This window comes from Hippopotamus amphibius, chromosome 4 (genome assembly GCF_030028045.1).
Source record: "Hippopotamus amphibius kiboko isolate mHipAmp2 chromosome 4, mHipAmp2.hap2, whole genome shotgun sequence".
Classification (NCBI taxonomy): Eukaryota; Metazoa; Chordata; class Mammalia; order Artiodactyla; family Hippopotamidae; genus Hippopotamus; species Hippopotamus amphibius.
Window position 1 is genome coordinate 172,475,619 of NC_080189.1, and position 14,598 is coordinate 172,490,216.

At 47.7% G+C, this 14,598-nt stretch overlaps 1 protein-coding gene across 2 annotated transcripts in view; it reads right to left on the reverse strand.

Moving 5' to 3' along the window:
• Window positions 1-14,598, reverse strand: part of PTPN21 (protein tyrosine phosphatase non-receptor type 21) — a 67,457-nt gene that overhangs the window by 6,379 nt on the left and 46,480 nt on the right. For both annotated transcript variants that reach the window (XM_057732018.1, XM_057732019.1), the window contains exons 12-18: window positions 14,381-14,465; window positions 8,990-10,416; window positions 4,379-4,516; window positions 3,294-3,515; window positions 1,259-1,387; window positions 842-1,076; window positions 233-393 (exon numbers count right to left, since the gene is read on the reverse strand). In XM_057732018.1, coding sequence (XP_057588001.1) covers window positions 233-393; window positions 842-1,076; window positions 1,259-1,387; window positions 3,294-3,515; window positions 4,379-4,516; window positions 8,990-10,416; window positions 14,381-14,465 — 2,397 coding nt within the window. The remainder of the gene's footprint in view (window positions 1-232; window positions 394-841; window positions 1,077-1,258; window positions 1,388-3,293; window positions 3,516-4,378; window positions 4,517-8,989; window positions 10,417-14,380; window positions 14,466-14,598) is intronic.

Below are 14,598 nucleotides of genomic sequence, written 5' to 3' on the forward strand. Positions count from 1 at the left end.
ATGGAGAGAAGCAGTGATGAGGGATACGTGCTCCCTGCAGAGAGGGGAGGGCAGCAAGAGTCCTAGCAGAAATCTGGCTGCAGCAGACAGTCTCTTTTCTACCTCGGCATCTTCAACAGAGAATCCCCAAGGACACTTGCTCAGAAAGAGCTGTCAGGTCACTAGGTCCCTCTCTTCCCTGGCCTTGTGCCCAGCCCGCCTTTCCCCTCACCAACAGGGGAAACAAGCACACCTCGTTGTGTTCCAGACAGGCAATCATGATCTCCGACAAGAGGACGACGCCAGTCCGTCCCACGCCGGCACTGCAGTGGACCAGTAACGGAGGGTTGGGGCTTTTCGGTTCACTTGTACTATTTGTATGGCGTCGAACAGACTGGATCTCTTCAAGGTATGCTGTCAAACATCAATGAAACAGAAAAATACAAAGGGGTTAGGGCCTGTCAAACTGACAATTTTCAGATCACCTCCACTGATTGAGGACACTCCGGATACAGAGCAAGCACCAGGTGCCAATTACCCAACCCCAGCTATTAACTGACAGTGTGACCTCAGGCAAGTCCCTGACTCTGCCTGGGCTTCCGTTTTCTCATCTGCAAAATGCAACGGAGGAGAAACTGTCTAGGAGGCAGTGGTGGTGTTCTACTCACTACCAAATTATACTTTAAAACCTCTTCTGTGAAGCCTCCCCTAAACACGTGGAATTTTTATTTTAAAACAAGCCCAAAGCTGACATGGGACAACATAAAAGAAGTAAAGGAAATGTTTCTGGAACCTAAGTCTTCCTCTCTGTGGCGGATTTAGTAGCTCCGGCAAAGGCTGCACTGGAAATGAAGATACTCACATAAAAATCCCTTGAGGTCCTCCGGACAGCCATGCTCAGGCCAGTCTGTGTACTGGAGATGCCAGACCGTCCTCTCCTGCCCCGTGAGGAGGTGCTTCATTTTCAAGCCCGTGGTAGCATAGCAGCCGGAGTCTGTGCGGAACCGGGTGGTGATCTTAAACCTTCCATAGGTGACGGTGTTGTGCCTGGAACCAAGGCGTGGCCAATACCTAAAGCTCTTCTCCCTTCCACCCTCCTGTTAGAGACAAGTGCAGTCAAAACACAAGATCCAGCAAAGGGTGCCCCTCACAGAGAGCATGTCTGAAACTCAGAACTTCAACCCTACCCTGCCCTTTTCTCCAAAAGTCAGGACCACACACGATCAGCATTAACTTCTTCTGAGGCTGAGAAAATCAATTAAGAGAAACGAGTACCCACCTCTTCTGCTGTCACCATTGCTATAATTGCAATTCCCTGTTCCCACACCATCTGCCAAAAATCCTGACAGGTATTCTGTAATGGTCCTTGAGTGGCAATATAATCCCATTCAATTCCACTGACAGAGACCTGAAATTAGAAAAGATTTTTTAAAAAGTTAAGATGTATGTGTATAATACATGTATATACATTTGTTCATGGTAATACGAAAAAAGCAAACTGAAAAATTCGGCAGAATAAAGAAAGCCTTTTATTCTTTTTCCTTGTTAGTGCAATTGCCATTACTGATATATCTTTACAAACGTATGCACTATGAACTCACATAATATCTACATGACCTAGGGCAATTTCCTCAAGCTCTGCAAGTCTCAATTCTCATCTATACGATGAAAATATTCCCTACCCTCACGTGGTCAGGATTAAGTGAGTCAATACATATGGTGCCCTGCACATGACAGGTTCTGAATAAATGACTGTTATGCTGTTGCTAGGGTCTCCTTATAAAAATAATACCAACATCACCATATCCCAAAGTTCAAACACAATTTTCCCTCGTGAAGTACTAGCAATTTAGCCAAAACCTAAGTTAAATGTCAAATTTCTAGGGGAAAAAAAAAGTCTTCCTACCTAAGGAATTCACCTCTGAATTTCGGAGTCAGGATCACCCTCCATAATGATACTAAATTTCCACTTAAGATTTAACCTGCTGGAACACAGTCTAATGTAATAATTACAGGATCTGTAGTCAGGAAATCTGCGTTAAATCTCAGCTCCCCCTCTACTGAGTGACTATCGTAACCACCTTCTCATTTCCCAAAGTGTAGACCCTGAGCCACACACCCTTCCATTCATGCCCCCATTTAAGGCTGCAGCCCAAGTCACCCCCTCATCCTCCCACTGGGCCGGCAGTGGGTGGCACCAGGCACCACAGCAAATAAGAACCAGGGAGGAAGGATCTGGTGGGGAGCATAAGGAGGAGAGGTCAGCACTTCCTTATTCAGAGGGAAGTACAATGAGCTCCCACACTGCTAAGTGGCTGATGCGGGAATTCTGAGGTCAGACTCTTTCCACTGTTCTTCCGGCTGCCTCTGAAGATTTTGAAACACCCACAGAACCACAATGTTATTCAACTCTCATCCATCCAGTCACGAGACACTAGATGAGCTATTCCAAAGAAATGCTAAGTTTTTAAATAAATTATGTCCATGTTTAAAAAGCCTGTGCATACATTCCCAAAGACCATCAAGGGTATTGGCTTTCACAGGCAGACTGCTGGGCCTCTAGAAAGTCTCAAGTGTGAAACGGCTCTCATCAAACATCACTTGCAAACTAAATAAAATGTGGGAAAAGAAGAAAAAATAACACCCGCCCACGGACACTTACTCATTCACTCGCTATAAGGAAATTTCTTCTTCCCAAAACAACAAACGGACTCTCCAGCCAGCGTGGAGGAGACAGAGCATCTGGCTTTTCTCACCTTCCTGTTGTGAATCATCACTTTTTCCATTTTAATGGGTGTAACGTTACCCCAGTTGAATGGCATTACACTGTTTCCAGGGGAAAAGCAGCACTGCTTAAGAATAAAACGATGTTTAAAAATGATTAAGAGAGTAGGCAAAGAGCGCAGATGGCACCACCACAAGGAAAAGCTTTGGTGAACACCATCAGACGCTTTTGTTACATAAAAAGCATGTAGGTATGTGATAAGGAAAAACTAGCAATTCAGCTGCTCTTGAGAGAATTTATGAGCTATAAAGAGGTCTTCAGATTTAGAGGCGCAAAGCTCTAAGTCAGACAAATGAGTGGTCCCGGAATCCTGGTAACAATGCCGGGAGCGGAGGGGTTCACCGCGTGTAGGGAGCCAACACCGTCCATCCAGCCCCGGTGTATGGATTTCCCAGCCTATAGTACAGTTTGTCACAAAGATTCAAAACTAGGGCGTCTTTAGAAAATAGACACGAATACAATTCCTACCATTCTTGTCATTTAACTGGAAACTTCAGATCCTGTGCATCATTCCAAACATTCCCCTCACCTTAATATGTGATGCGTTGATGTAACCGGTATTGTTTTCTTTGGTTGGGACCAGCTCCACTCTGGCATCGTCATAGGGAAGGACATCTTGGAACCGATTTCTTTCTGCATTTTCAGGGAGCCGTGCTGTTGAGCACTCTCCATCGACTAGCCGTTTTTTCAGAATTCTTTCATATTCTGTGAATACCATTCCCTGCTCTAACCGCTGTTCCAGAATTTTACACTGAAAAACAGAAAGTGAGGAATAATGAGAATACCATCCCATGCCACAGCTGCATTTTGACTGTACATTTGAAATCTTGTTTTCTGCTTCGAGTCTAGTATTATCTAATACTGAAAATTCTAGATGAAACCAAAGTTAAATTTAACAAGTCTTAACAATAAAAGAACAAAGGAAATAATCTTATTTAATGCAAAGTTCTGTATAAACTTGGCCTCGAACAATTCGTTGAATTCATTTTCTCTAAATCTATAGTTAATTATATGACCCCCTAATAACGGAAAATTCTCCTGGACAACAGTCAATCCTGGAGTAGGATAATCAATTCCAATCTCCATGAACAAATGCTTCACTTTTATAATATGATATACAAAAAACTGAAAACATTATCGGAAACGATCTCCAGGATCCAGTTGTAAGCAAATTAATTTTTGCTTAGCATAATTCATGTGTGTCTAATTCTGATATAATAGAATCTCGTAGCAAATCATCTCCGTCACAAAGTTTTGAAAAATTCAGTAACTGTTCACTGTTAAGTTTTTGATGTAATGAAAGCGGTCGATGTCTGCTTTCTTTCCCATGTGTACTTGTATGCATTTGTAGAGTTCCTCTAACTTCATGACCAGAAGAAGGTAAAGAACAACATTCAGAAACCAACAGACAAAAATCAACCTTTAGCCTGAAATTACCTATTAAGACATTAGCTATAAATGTGCCCCAATTTTAAGTCTAGATTACAAAATTCCCAACACTCACTTATGATTATCAAGTGTGTTAGAAAATTCAGTAACACCTCAAGAAGAAAGCTCTGCAGCACTGCATTGGCTATCCCAGGGGAGGTGCACAGCCCGTGGTCTGGTACGTACCCTCTCATCGTTCGTGGCTCTGGCAGGCACCTCCTTTCCTTCATCAGGCAGAGGCAGTCGAGACAGGGAGAGTCCGTTCAGGGCAGCCAATTTGAGAGGACCAATTTTCTTTGCATCTACTCGGCTCTTTTTCATTCCCTACAAAAATATTTATATGTATATACCAAACATACACAAATACAGTCCCTTTGAAAAGAGATTTCAATGGACTGAACACAGGCAACAGAAAGAGGTTTCTCCTAAACCCACAACCCCAGGAGAGATCACACTCCTCTCTCTCACAAACACACACACACACATTTGTTTCACAAATATTCGGAGGAAGACATTCCTTTCAAGACCAAAGCCCTGATAAGTCTTCCAGATATAAGGTTTTGAAATGCAACTGGTTTCAGGGCTCTGTTGTAATGAAAGGTGAGGCTCCAAGCAGACAGCATTCCTTCACAGGACTCCTGCATGTCAAACCGTGACACACACACACACCAGCTGCAACCTACAAAGAGGGCTTTAAATGCGGTCACCTCACTGCAATAAGCTTTTATACATTTTCTAAAAAATACAAATGAGTTCTTTTTCAGTGTTTTCTCCGGTGGCTCTATTGTATTCAACATTCTGCTGCAGACTTGTGTGACCTGGGTTAGCTCACCACACCTCTGGTACATGTGGCTAGAACCACCACATTTTTAAACAAGGAGAATGTCAGGGCTGAAATCTCCATCATTACGCCATGCGAGGGTGTAAGAGAGGGCATCGGTGGAATTCTGTCTCCTGAAAACTGGTGTTTCCTGAAGTTATTATTAAAGCCAATGATTTTGCCAAGGCACACGAGCCCAAGAATGCCAGGTCTTCTTCAACAGTCTATACCTCCTTGGAAGCCACAGTAATCATAACCACAGCAGCCCAAACTTGACAGAAGTGGTTTTCTCAGTTCTGCCTCATAAATGAAAGCAGCAGCTCTCTTCTGTCTCATAAATGAAACCAACTTTACTCCAGCTCTGTCAGCCTGGGAGGGAGAGAGGGAGGCACACAGTCTGAAAGGTTCCCGCTTAGGCTAAAATGCCACGATTCTCATGTGTGCAGAAAACACGTAGATGTTTAAGGATGGACTTCGTGGTGGGGGAGTGGCAGCGGTTCTGACATGTGAAGTTTGCCAGCTTCCACGCAGCAAACACTCCCACCGCGGCTAACTTCAGTCTGCCAGCGTACCATCAACTGCCTCGCAAGAGGCTGAAAATTGAACACTCAGCTCCTGCCAGCCAGCGGGGGTGGCTCCAGCACTGCTCGGCCTGAAAATGACCCCAAACGCCCCAGCACACACGTGCTGGATGATTGGTAAGGTCAGTTTTAAAGCCAGTGTTTGAAGTAAGGGGCTCACAGTCAAAACTCACTTCAAATACCCCTTTACTCAGCCCTCAGGGTACAAGCGCGTGGTTTTAAATGTACAACCCGTACAGTGATTTCTCATGTGAGAACCACCACACAAGACTAAGGGTGAAACAAAAACTCTTTATGTAGATGCAGAAGCACTCAAACCAGTCCACCTTTTCCAGATAGCAATCAAGTCACCGTAGGTGGAGATGGGTGGAAAGTTCTAAAAACGTTCCTGCTTGTGTGCAATTTATTTCACTGGTTTTAATACTAAACCTCTATAACCATAATCCGCATTAGTATATTCGCTTGTTGTAACAATTAAAATAATGGCCACCCTGAGTTACTATGAATGGGGTCGGAGGATTAGCAGGGGCTTGGATTCTTCAGTTCTTGGGAAGTCAGTAAGTTAAATGTATGATGCAACCTCACAGTAATAAGTTAAACTTGACTGAGCACTTTTTACATGCCTGGACCTCACTTTTTTCCCCCAGCAATTCTCTCAGTTACAAATGAGAAAATGGGAGTCAGAGAGATTAAGTTGTTTGCCCAAGGTCACACAGCTGCCTCTTTATATACTATAAACAGGGTCAAAACAATGAAAACCTTGCATTAAAATCAGTTATGCTTAGCTTCCCTGGTGGTGCGGTGGTTAAGAATCTGCCTGCCAATGCAGGAAACACGGCTTTGAGCCCTGGGCCGGGAAGATCCCACATGCCTCAAAGCAACTAAGCCCATGAGCCACAACTACAGAGCCTGTACTCTAGAGCCTGTAAGCCGTAACTACTGAGCCCACACGCCACAACTACTGAAGCCTGCGTGCCTGGAGTCTGTGCTCCACAACAAGAGAAGCCACCACAATGAAAAGCCTGCACACCACAATGAAGAGTAGCCCCCACTCTCCACAACTACAGAAAGCCCACGTGCAGCAACAAAGATCCAACACAGCCAAAAAATAAAATAAATAAATAATTTTTAAAAAATCAGTTATGCTGCATCGTAGAATTTAGAAAACACTTTTCATGCCTAACCTTATGTGGGACTTAACATGATGCCACAGCAGGCAGAGGAGGGGTGACCATCCCATGTTATGGATGGAGAAGCTGAGGTTCTGGTGCATGAAGGGCCTAGCCCACTGGGCAAAGAACTAATGAATGGCAGGTCTAGACTCAGACCCAAGTTTTCCACTCCTGTAAACTTATCCTGTACCTTTTCCCAGGCCACAGGTGCCATTCACATTCCTCAAGTAAAGAAGGGGAGCAAGAGAATAATCCAATCCCATAATCTCACTAATACTGTAGTTCTTAAAGTCAATGAGCGAGAAATGTTGTATTTTTAGAGAACCAAATTGATAAAAGCCCTCAGATTTAGCAGAACTTGCTGGACCCATTCAAAACTCCAGGGACAATAGGCTTGAATACTGGACTCTACTCAAAACAAGTAGCATCTGGGGAAAGACTCAGGTCACACATAAAAACGATGGACAGCTCTTGATGTCATCAGTGAAGAGTGTCAGCTATGAGAGGGCCCCATCCAGCTGGCTCAGGACTCGGGCAGAGTTATTTGGGGAGACACATCCACACTTTGCCCCGCCTGCCCTCAATCACTGACTGTAAACCTATCCCCTCCGCTTCAGCCAACCTGAGACATCGGCCTTTACTGTCAGGCAGATGAGTAACAATGTACTCCCCCCCCCCAAAATTAAAAATAAACTTACAATTCCAACTCATTAAAAGAAAACACATTTACATCCATGGCACTGTTGTAAGTAGTCTGAGTCTAAGCACACTGATCTATTTCATAACCACTATAATACTGTGTGAATTCTTCTCCTGCTTACGAAGATGTTTGTAGCATCTCAGAAGATCTAATAATACACTAGGCCAGAACCGCGTTTGTGATGTGCCCTCAGGTCTGAATATGCCCACCAGCAGAAATGGGGGAGGAGTCCCTAGCTGCCAGGACACTGGGAGCAGCTGAGAGACAGACTGCATAGGCTAATTAATCACTTTCACTTGGCCAGAGCACAGGGTACGGGGAATGGAGGCCTGAGCAAGGAGGAGCCTGAGCGAGGCCGCCACATGACTCAGAGTGGACACGCTGACCTGACAACACCACAAACGCCTGGGCAAAGCTGAGGGGCTCAGAGCTAAACGGTTTCTATGGAAAGACAGAGAACAGCAAAGCTTAGACAAGCAATTATTCCTTAATAAATATACAATATACCTTGATGCAGAACCGTGTACAAGATCGGAGAACCGCTTGTAGAGATAAATATGGGTTAAAAATTCCAGTCCAGTCACTCACTAGCTGTGTGACCTTGGGAAAGTTACTTAATATCTCAGAGTCTATTTTCTCATTTGCAGAAACAACAGGCCTGTTGTAAACTGGACAGGGTAAAGCAGATGGTCTGTTCCGCACATGGTAAATGCTCTAGGAATGGCAGCTAGAGATGATGTTACGCTCTTTTATATTTTGCCTCAAGTAGATAAAAAGTGCTTAAACCATGGTTATTTATCATACTGAATATTAAGGAGCTGCATTTCCTACAAGGGACCTTCCTTGGGTTCTCAGTTCACTCAATCTGTCTTTTAAAGAGACCTGGAGCCCTCGGGGTTTTTGTTTTGACAAAGTGCCACCTTCCCAGTTCTAGAATCGCCCTCCAGCCCTTAGAGATCACAGCCCAGCAATTCAAGCTGTACCCACACAGACTGCGACATAAGGAGCACATTAGGGACAGGTCAGGGGATGCCTCCCTCAGACCCCAAAGGAGCAAAGAGAACCAGATCAGCCCCGGGCCCTGCATCACCACAGGATATTTTTGCAGGTGGTTAACAAAGCAATCTGGGCTAAAGTCATGCAGTCTTCACTTCCTTTTCCCTAACACCGCATTACTAAAACTTCCCATTCATTCTCTCTGTTCCATTCCACAGAGCCTCCTACATTTACCTTTCACTTCATCTAAGTTACCATCTCTAGCAAAACCGCTGAAATTCTAACCCATCCCCATTATTTCCATAGATAACCAAACTCAAAGTGTTTCAAATAAGACAAAAATCGGGGAAAATATGTGTCTGTTGGGGGTGGGGGGGTGGGTTGAAACAAGTTAAAAGAATAAAAGCTGAAACACAACAGAAGTGATGTCAAAGAAAGGATGCCTAGAGGGCAGGTGCTGAGAAAAGCCCGGTGTGAAGGGCACCGTGCTGGCCTGGGTGAGGACCCCCTGCAGCCCGAACAGCTCACCCCTAACGGCGGAAGCCCTTCCACGACGTTCTTCTTTCCGGAGAGGAGATCTGACACCGGCCTCTTCTTCAGGGAGTCCCTCCTGGCGCGGTACCTCCCCGACGTGGTGAGGTCGGACTCCGACACGGACGGCGTCAGCAGCCCGTCCCTCCTGGGCCGCGGGCCGTCCCCGGGAGGGGGACCGGGGCTGCCGTCCCTCCCCCTCCTCTCGGCCGCAGTGCCGTGGACCTTGGGCTCAAGGATGTGCAGGGGGCCGGCGCGGGGGCCGCTCGCCAGGGCTTCCTGGGAGTAGCTGCCCAGCGGCTCCGGCGCCCGGGGAGAGGGCTGCGCCCGCGCGCCGTGTTCCTCCTCGAAGTCCTCCTCCTCCTCCTCGCTGCTGTGTATCAGCATGGTGGCGTCTGAAAGAGACTTCTTGTGACCGTATCTAAGGCTCTCCCGCTCGTCCTCCTCGTCCCGCTTTGTCCTTTCTGCGACCACGCTCGGCTGGGAGCCCGCGGAGCCGGCGCGCGGGGCCACGTCGGCCGCCGACGCCGACAGGGTCCTCTCCTTGAGCCGCAGGCCCTCGAGGCCGTGGCTCAGCCCGGCGATCTCGATGCTGTTCCTCTTCTGGAGCTGGGCGTGCCGGGCCGAGGTCAGCGGCTCGCTCACCTCCTGGAGGGAGTGCGCCACCGGCAAGCTGTCCTCCTGGAACGTCTGCACCGAGTGGTGGACCCGCCGGGTGATGAGGTCGGGGTTGCTGCTGCTGATGTAGAGGTGGCGGGACAGGTCCGGGGTGCTGTTGGCGGGCCTGGGGTACGGGTAGGGGGGCGGCGGGCGGTACACCTGCGTCCTCATGATGTTGGGGGCGGGGTAGTCGCGGGCCTGCAGCTGCACGTTGGTCAGCTCGGGCACGCTGACGGCACCCACCACCGGCCGCCTCTCCGCGGGGTGCGGGTACGCGGCCTGGCTGTGGAAACTGTAATTCAGGCTGAACGCGCAGTGGGCCGAGGGCGGGGAGCTGAAGTGCGCGCGCTCGCGGATCTCGGGCTGGCTGTACACCAGCGCGTCGGGCCTGCTGTACGCGTACGAGCTGCCGATGTTGAGGTTTCTCAGCGAGTGGCTCTGCCTCTCGGCGGGCGCCAGGCCTCTGTGGAGCTGCTTCATCACCGTCTCGTAGTCGGGGGTCGGGCGGTAGGACGGGGGGATCAGGGCGCTGTGCCGGTGCGACGGGACGTAGTCGGGCCTCATGACGTCGCTCCCGGTGATGCTCGGGTTGGAGGACATGGGCGAGGGCTGCATGTAGGGCTGGGGGTTATTCAAGGAGCTGGTGCTGTGCGCACTGTAGACACTGCCGTTGCGGATGCGACCACTCAGGTCAAGCTGGGCTCGATCCAAACTTGTCTGAGAGTGACAGTAGTATCCGTTCTGGTTGGTCATAAAGAGGTTATCTGGGGGAAAAAAAACAAAACATTTAAAATGTATTTTAAAGTAAGATTTTTTGAATGCATTAAATTGGACCAATTACTCTAGACAAATATTGACACAGGCCCCAAAGGCTGATGATGTTCTCCGAGTGGCTTATGAAATGCCAGCTGAAGTGACCTGGCTCTACCCACAACACTCTGAGTGACCCTGGACGTGTGGTTTCTGGGAGCCTCACCTCCTCATCTAGAGAATGGGGATGGCTCTGCCTACTCTAAGGGTGGTATTCAGCCATCTGACACCCAACAAAGATTAGCCAGTTCTAAGTCCAATATTAAGAGTATAATTGTACCACAAAACATAGTCTTCTTCTGAAAGTCAAAAGCATGGGTTTCACTAGAGACACAAAGCAGACTTTCTGGAACTCTGGGGGACCTGCAGGCAGAGATGCTGTTCAAGGCTTTCCGTCTCTGACTCTGCTTTCTCACCACCTCCCCACCCCCCACCCCCGGCTGGGATGTGGCCTTGATGATGCTGAGCTACTTCAAGCGCCACCTGTCCGTAAACAATTCCTTAAATGAAACTCTAGGTGGGTGGTATAGATTCTTCCAGAAAGATAAAAGGGCAATAGTTCAGCAGGATCTGAGCCTCTTCAGGTCCAACAGTAGCACCAGTAGCTGTACACCTCACTAGGGACCAGAAGGCAAGAAGACCCATGCGAAGACAGCCACACCTGCCCCCTGCTCCGGCCCTTACGCTTCAGTAAGATTGGGGTCCACAGCTAGCAGAAAACAGAGCCTAATCTAAGCCACAGAGGTTATGTGTGTGTGCCTGTTCAGGGCTGGAAGAAGGTATGTTTCTTCAGTCCAATCTGTAGTTCACCTGAAAAACAAACGAGGGTGATTTCTAACACTTCAACAGAAAGACCATCAGAGAACAGTTGTTTTGAAAAGCATTCTTTTTTTTTCTAATGTATTTATTTATTTACTTATTTTTCTCTTTTGGCTGTGTTGGATTTTTGTTGCTGCGTGCAGGCTTTCTTTAGTTGCAGCAAGCGGGGGCTACTCTCTGTTGTGGTGCACAGGCTTCTCAGTGTGGCGGCTTCCCTTGCAGAGCAAGGGCTCTAGGCACACGGGCTCAGTAGTTGTGGCTCCCAGGCTTAGTTGCTCCGTGGCATGTGGGGTCTTCCCAGCCCAGGGATCGAACCCCTGTCCCTTGCATTGGCAGGCGGATTCTTAACCACTGCACCACCAGGGAAGTCCAAAAAGCATTCTCTTTTTGATTCAAAAGCTTCATGATGGTTTAAGTGACAAATGACTATCAAAGTGAGTACGCCACAGTCTCGTGTATTCTGGTGGCACACACAGCCAGGAAGAAACGGGCCTCAGACGCACCCCTGTGTTCTTCCTTGTCCCTGTCCTTTTCCCATATCTGGAACACCCTGCCGTCTGCGTCTATGGAGTCCCCTCTCCTCACTGCTGTCACAGCTCAGCCTCACTCAAGCCCGGCTAGACTAGCACAATACCCGCCGACCTAGCCTCCCCATCTCCAGCCTCCTCTGTGCAACCCACAAACCATTCATTTATAAGCCTGCATGTGTAAAAGACTATGCTAAGAGCTAACAGGGGGTCGGGGTGGAGGAAGAATGACTGGAATCTAGACAAATAAAAAGGGAAAGTGTGTACAAAATCACCAAAATCCAAGGCAGAAGTGTTACAAATGAAGGAGATAGGTGTCACAGGAGTCCAGGGCAGGGAAGGATCACTTCCAGCTTGGGCTGAGCTGATGGGGACAGGGAGGAGAAGACCAAGAACCACCTCCCAGGAGATACGGCCCTCAAGGGGCCTTGAGGAATAGGTGGATGGGGTTTCATCAGTAGCTGGGGAATAAGACTAGAAGAGCAGCATGAAGAAACAGCGCAGAGAACGTGGAACACTAGACACAGGAACGATTGTCAGGGAGATGGGATGAGATGGGCCGGGCCGCTGAGTGTCCAATGAATCAGGGAGAGTGGGAATTGAAGGTACCTGCTCCTGTGATACAATAAATAAGAGGATTAAAAAAAAAAAAAACCCAAAGAACTGGATTGGCAGGAGCAGAGGGACAGAGAGAAGGGGATATGAAGAGATGTTACACGAAGTTCATCAGAGGCACAGGATTTGCAACTGTCTTGGTGTTGGGGGCAAAAAAAAGAAAAGAGAAATTACATGCAGTTTGGAATCCAAGTAACAGGAGAGCGACTTCATCGTAAAGAAGTAAGGAACTTGGGCAAAGGGACTTGTGGAGCAGAGTGACAACTCAAATGCAGGATGTTAGTTTTCAGCAAGCTGTTAACAGCGGGTAATATTTACTGAGTACTTCACTCAGCCGGGTACTCTGCTGACAGCTCACATGCACTAGCTCCCTTAACTGCCCCAACAGCTGTCAGACGGATGAAATGTGGGGCTGGAGCACAGGAGTGATGATGGGGTGGGAAATACAGATATGATAGTCATCCTCGCTGAAACCCGAGCCGTGGATGAGACGAGACCGCCCAGAAGCCTGTGGAGGGAGGGGAGGCCTGGGGAGCAGTGAACACTGATGGTGCAGGAGGGAGAGCCCAGTGCAGGGAAGAGAGATTTTTCAAGAAGCTAGGATGCTGGAATCTGATGGGAAGGAGGATATGCAGGGCATTAGGGACCAGTGAGGGGGCAGCTTGAACACAGTCGCAAAGGCAGGAGGAGTACACGGGTGGCTAGCAAACAGAAGCAGCACACAGGAATTACTCTCAGAAGTGGGGTGAAAAATGAAAGAAAAAAATCATTCAAACTGTATTTTGGAGAGAGAGGAGAGGAAAAAATATTAGGATGCTTGCAGATCCAGGAAAAGGGATGAACAGCAAGGAAACACGAACAGTGCAGAGCGAAGAGTCTTTTCCCAGAAGTCACAAAACCAGAAGAGGGCAGCGTGCAAGGAGGAAACAGTGAAGATGGTTAAAAAAAAAAAAGAAGAAAACCTCCTAAGGTGGACACTCTGGGAATTCATAGCCAAATCCATCCCCTCCTGCCCGCCCACCCACCTCACTGCATGGAAAGTCTCATCTTATACACAAGGCCCGGCACCAACGATGCATCACCACTCACCTTCTAGTCCCTTCAGGCACCATGTTCTACCAGTTCCCTGTGGGACTGAGTCCAAGCACCCTCTTCCTCGTTTGTGCCACGGCATTTACTATCCCCTCCGTCAAAACCAGGAGCAGCAATCCCAACCGGGAACCCACCTCTCTCTACCTGTGGAAATCCACCCATCTTTCGAAATCCAAAAAGCCTTTCTTAACCTCTCCAACATGACGAGTAACTGCTCGCTTGCTCTCATCACAGCAATCATGTTCTCTCTGTATTGAAGTTATCTGTGTACTTGTCTTATCCTCCACTATTAGATTCTAAGCTCCTTAAGATATGGAATTATTTCTCTGCATAAATCTCCTCAGCCTTTACAGCAGAGCCTTGCAGATGGCGTAGACAGTACATGTCTGCACAATGAATGCTGGAGATTTAGCTTCGGAAGTGCTGTCTTAACACAGCTCCCTATACGCATCATGTGAGAGATCAACATAAACAGATGAAAATAAAATGTGTAATCCTTGACAGTGCAAAGGTCTCAGGCAGGAAAGAACAAAACGAGCCTGGGACATCCCAGGCTGGAAAGGAAGGAAGCACTCAAAGGCGACTGGAGGCGTGTTAACGGGACATGGGAGCCAGCTGGAAGGGGTGCCCACGGGCCGAATTTAGGATCAACTTTGAGCATCAAAATTTGATACCGCATGTTTTCCACCCATGTCCAAAACACTGCTGTAATGGCAGCTCCCTCTATGAATCCAGGGTGGCTATAAGCATGACAACAAACGTGGATGTAACTTCAGCCAGATACTGTCGTGGCTTCAGGATCTCCAAGTCCTCATCATTTATTCAGAACAATTTTGTAAGGCATTTCAGAAACAGTGTACTTTACCTTGGGAAGAAGAGTATGGTTCTGTATAATGTCCATTATAATGCAGCTGCGGTGGGGGAGGCATCGCATAGGGCTGGGGTTTAGGCTAAGAAAGGGAAAGTTGGAAACAGGGTTAAAACACGCTGCCTCTGTAATATGGCTAAAGCAATTCTCGGCTGGTTTCTTTCTCGCCATTAAAAACTTCTAAAGGAGCCAAACATATTATATATAAAAATAAA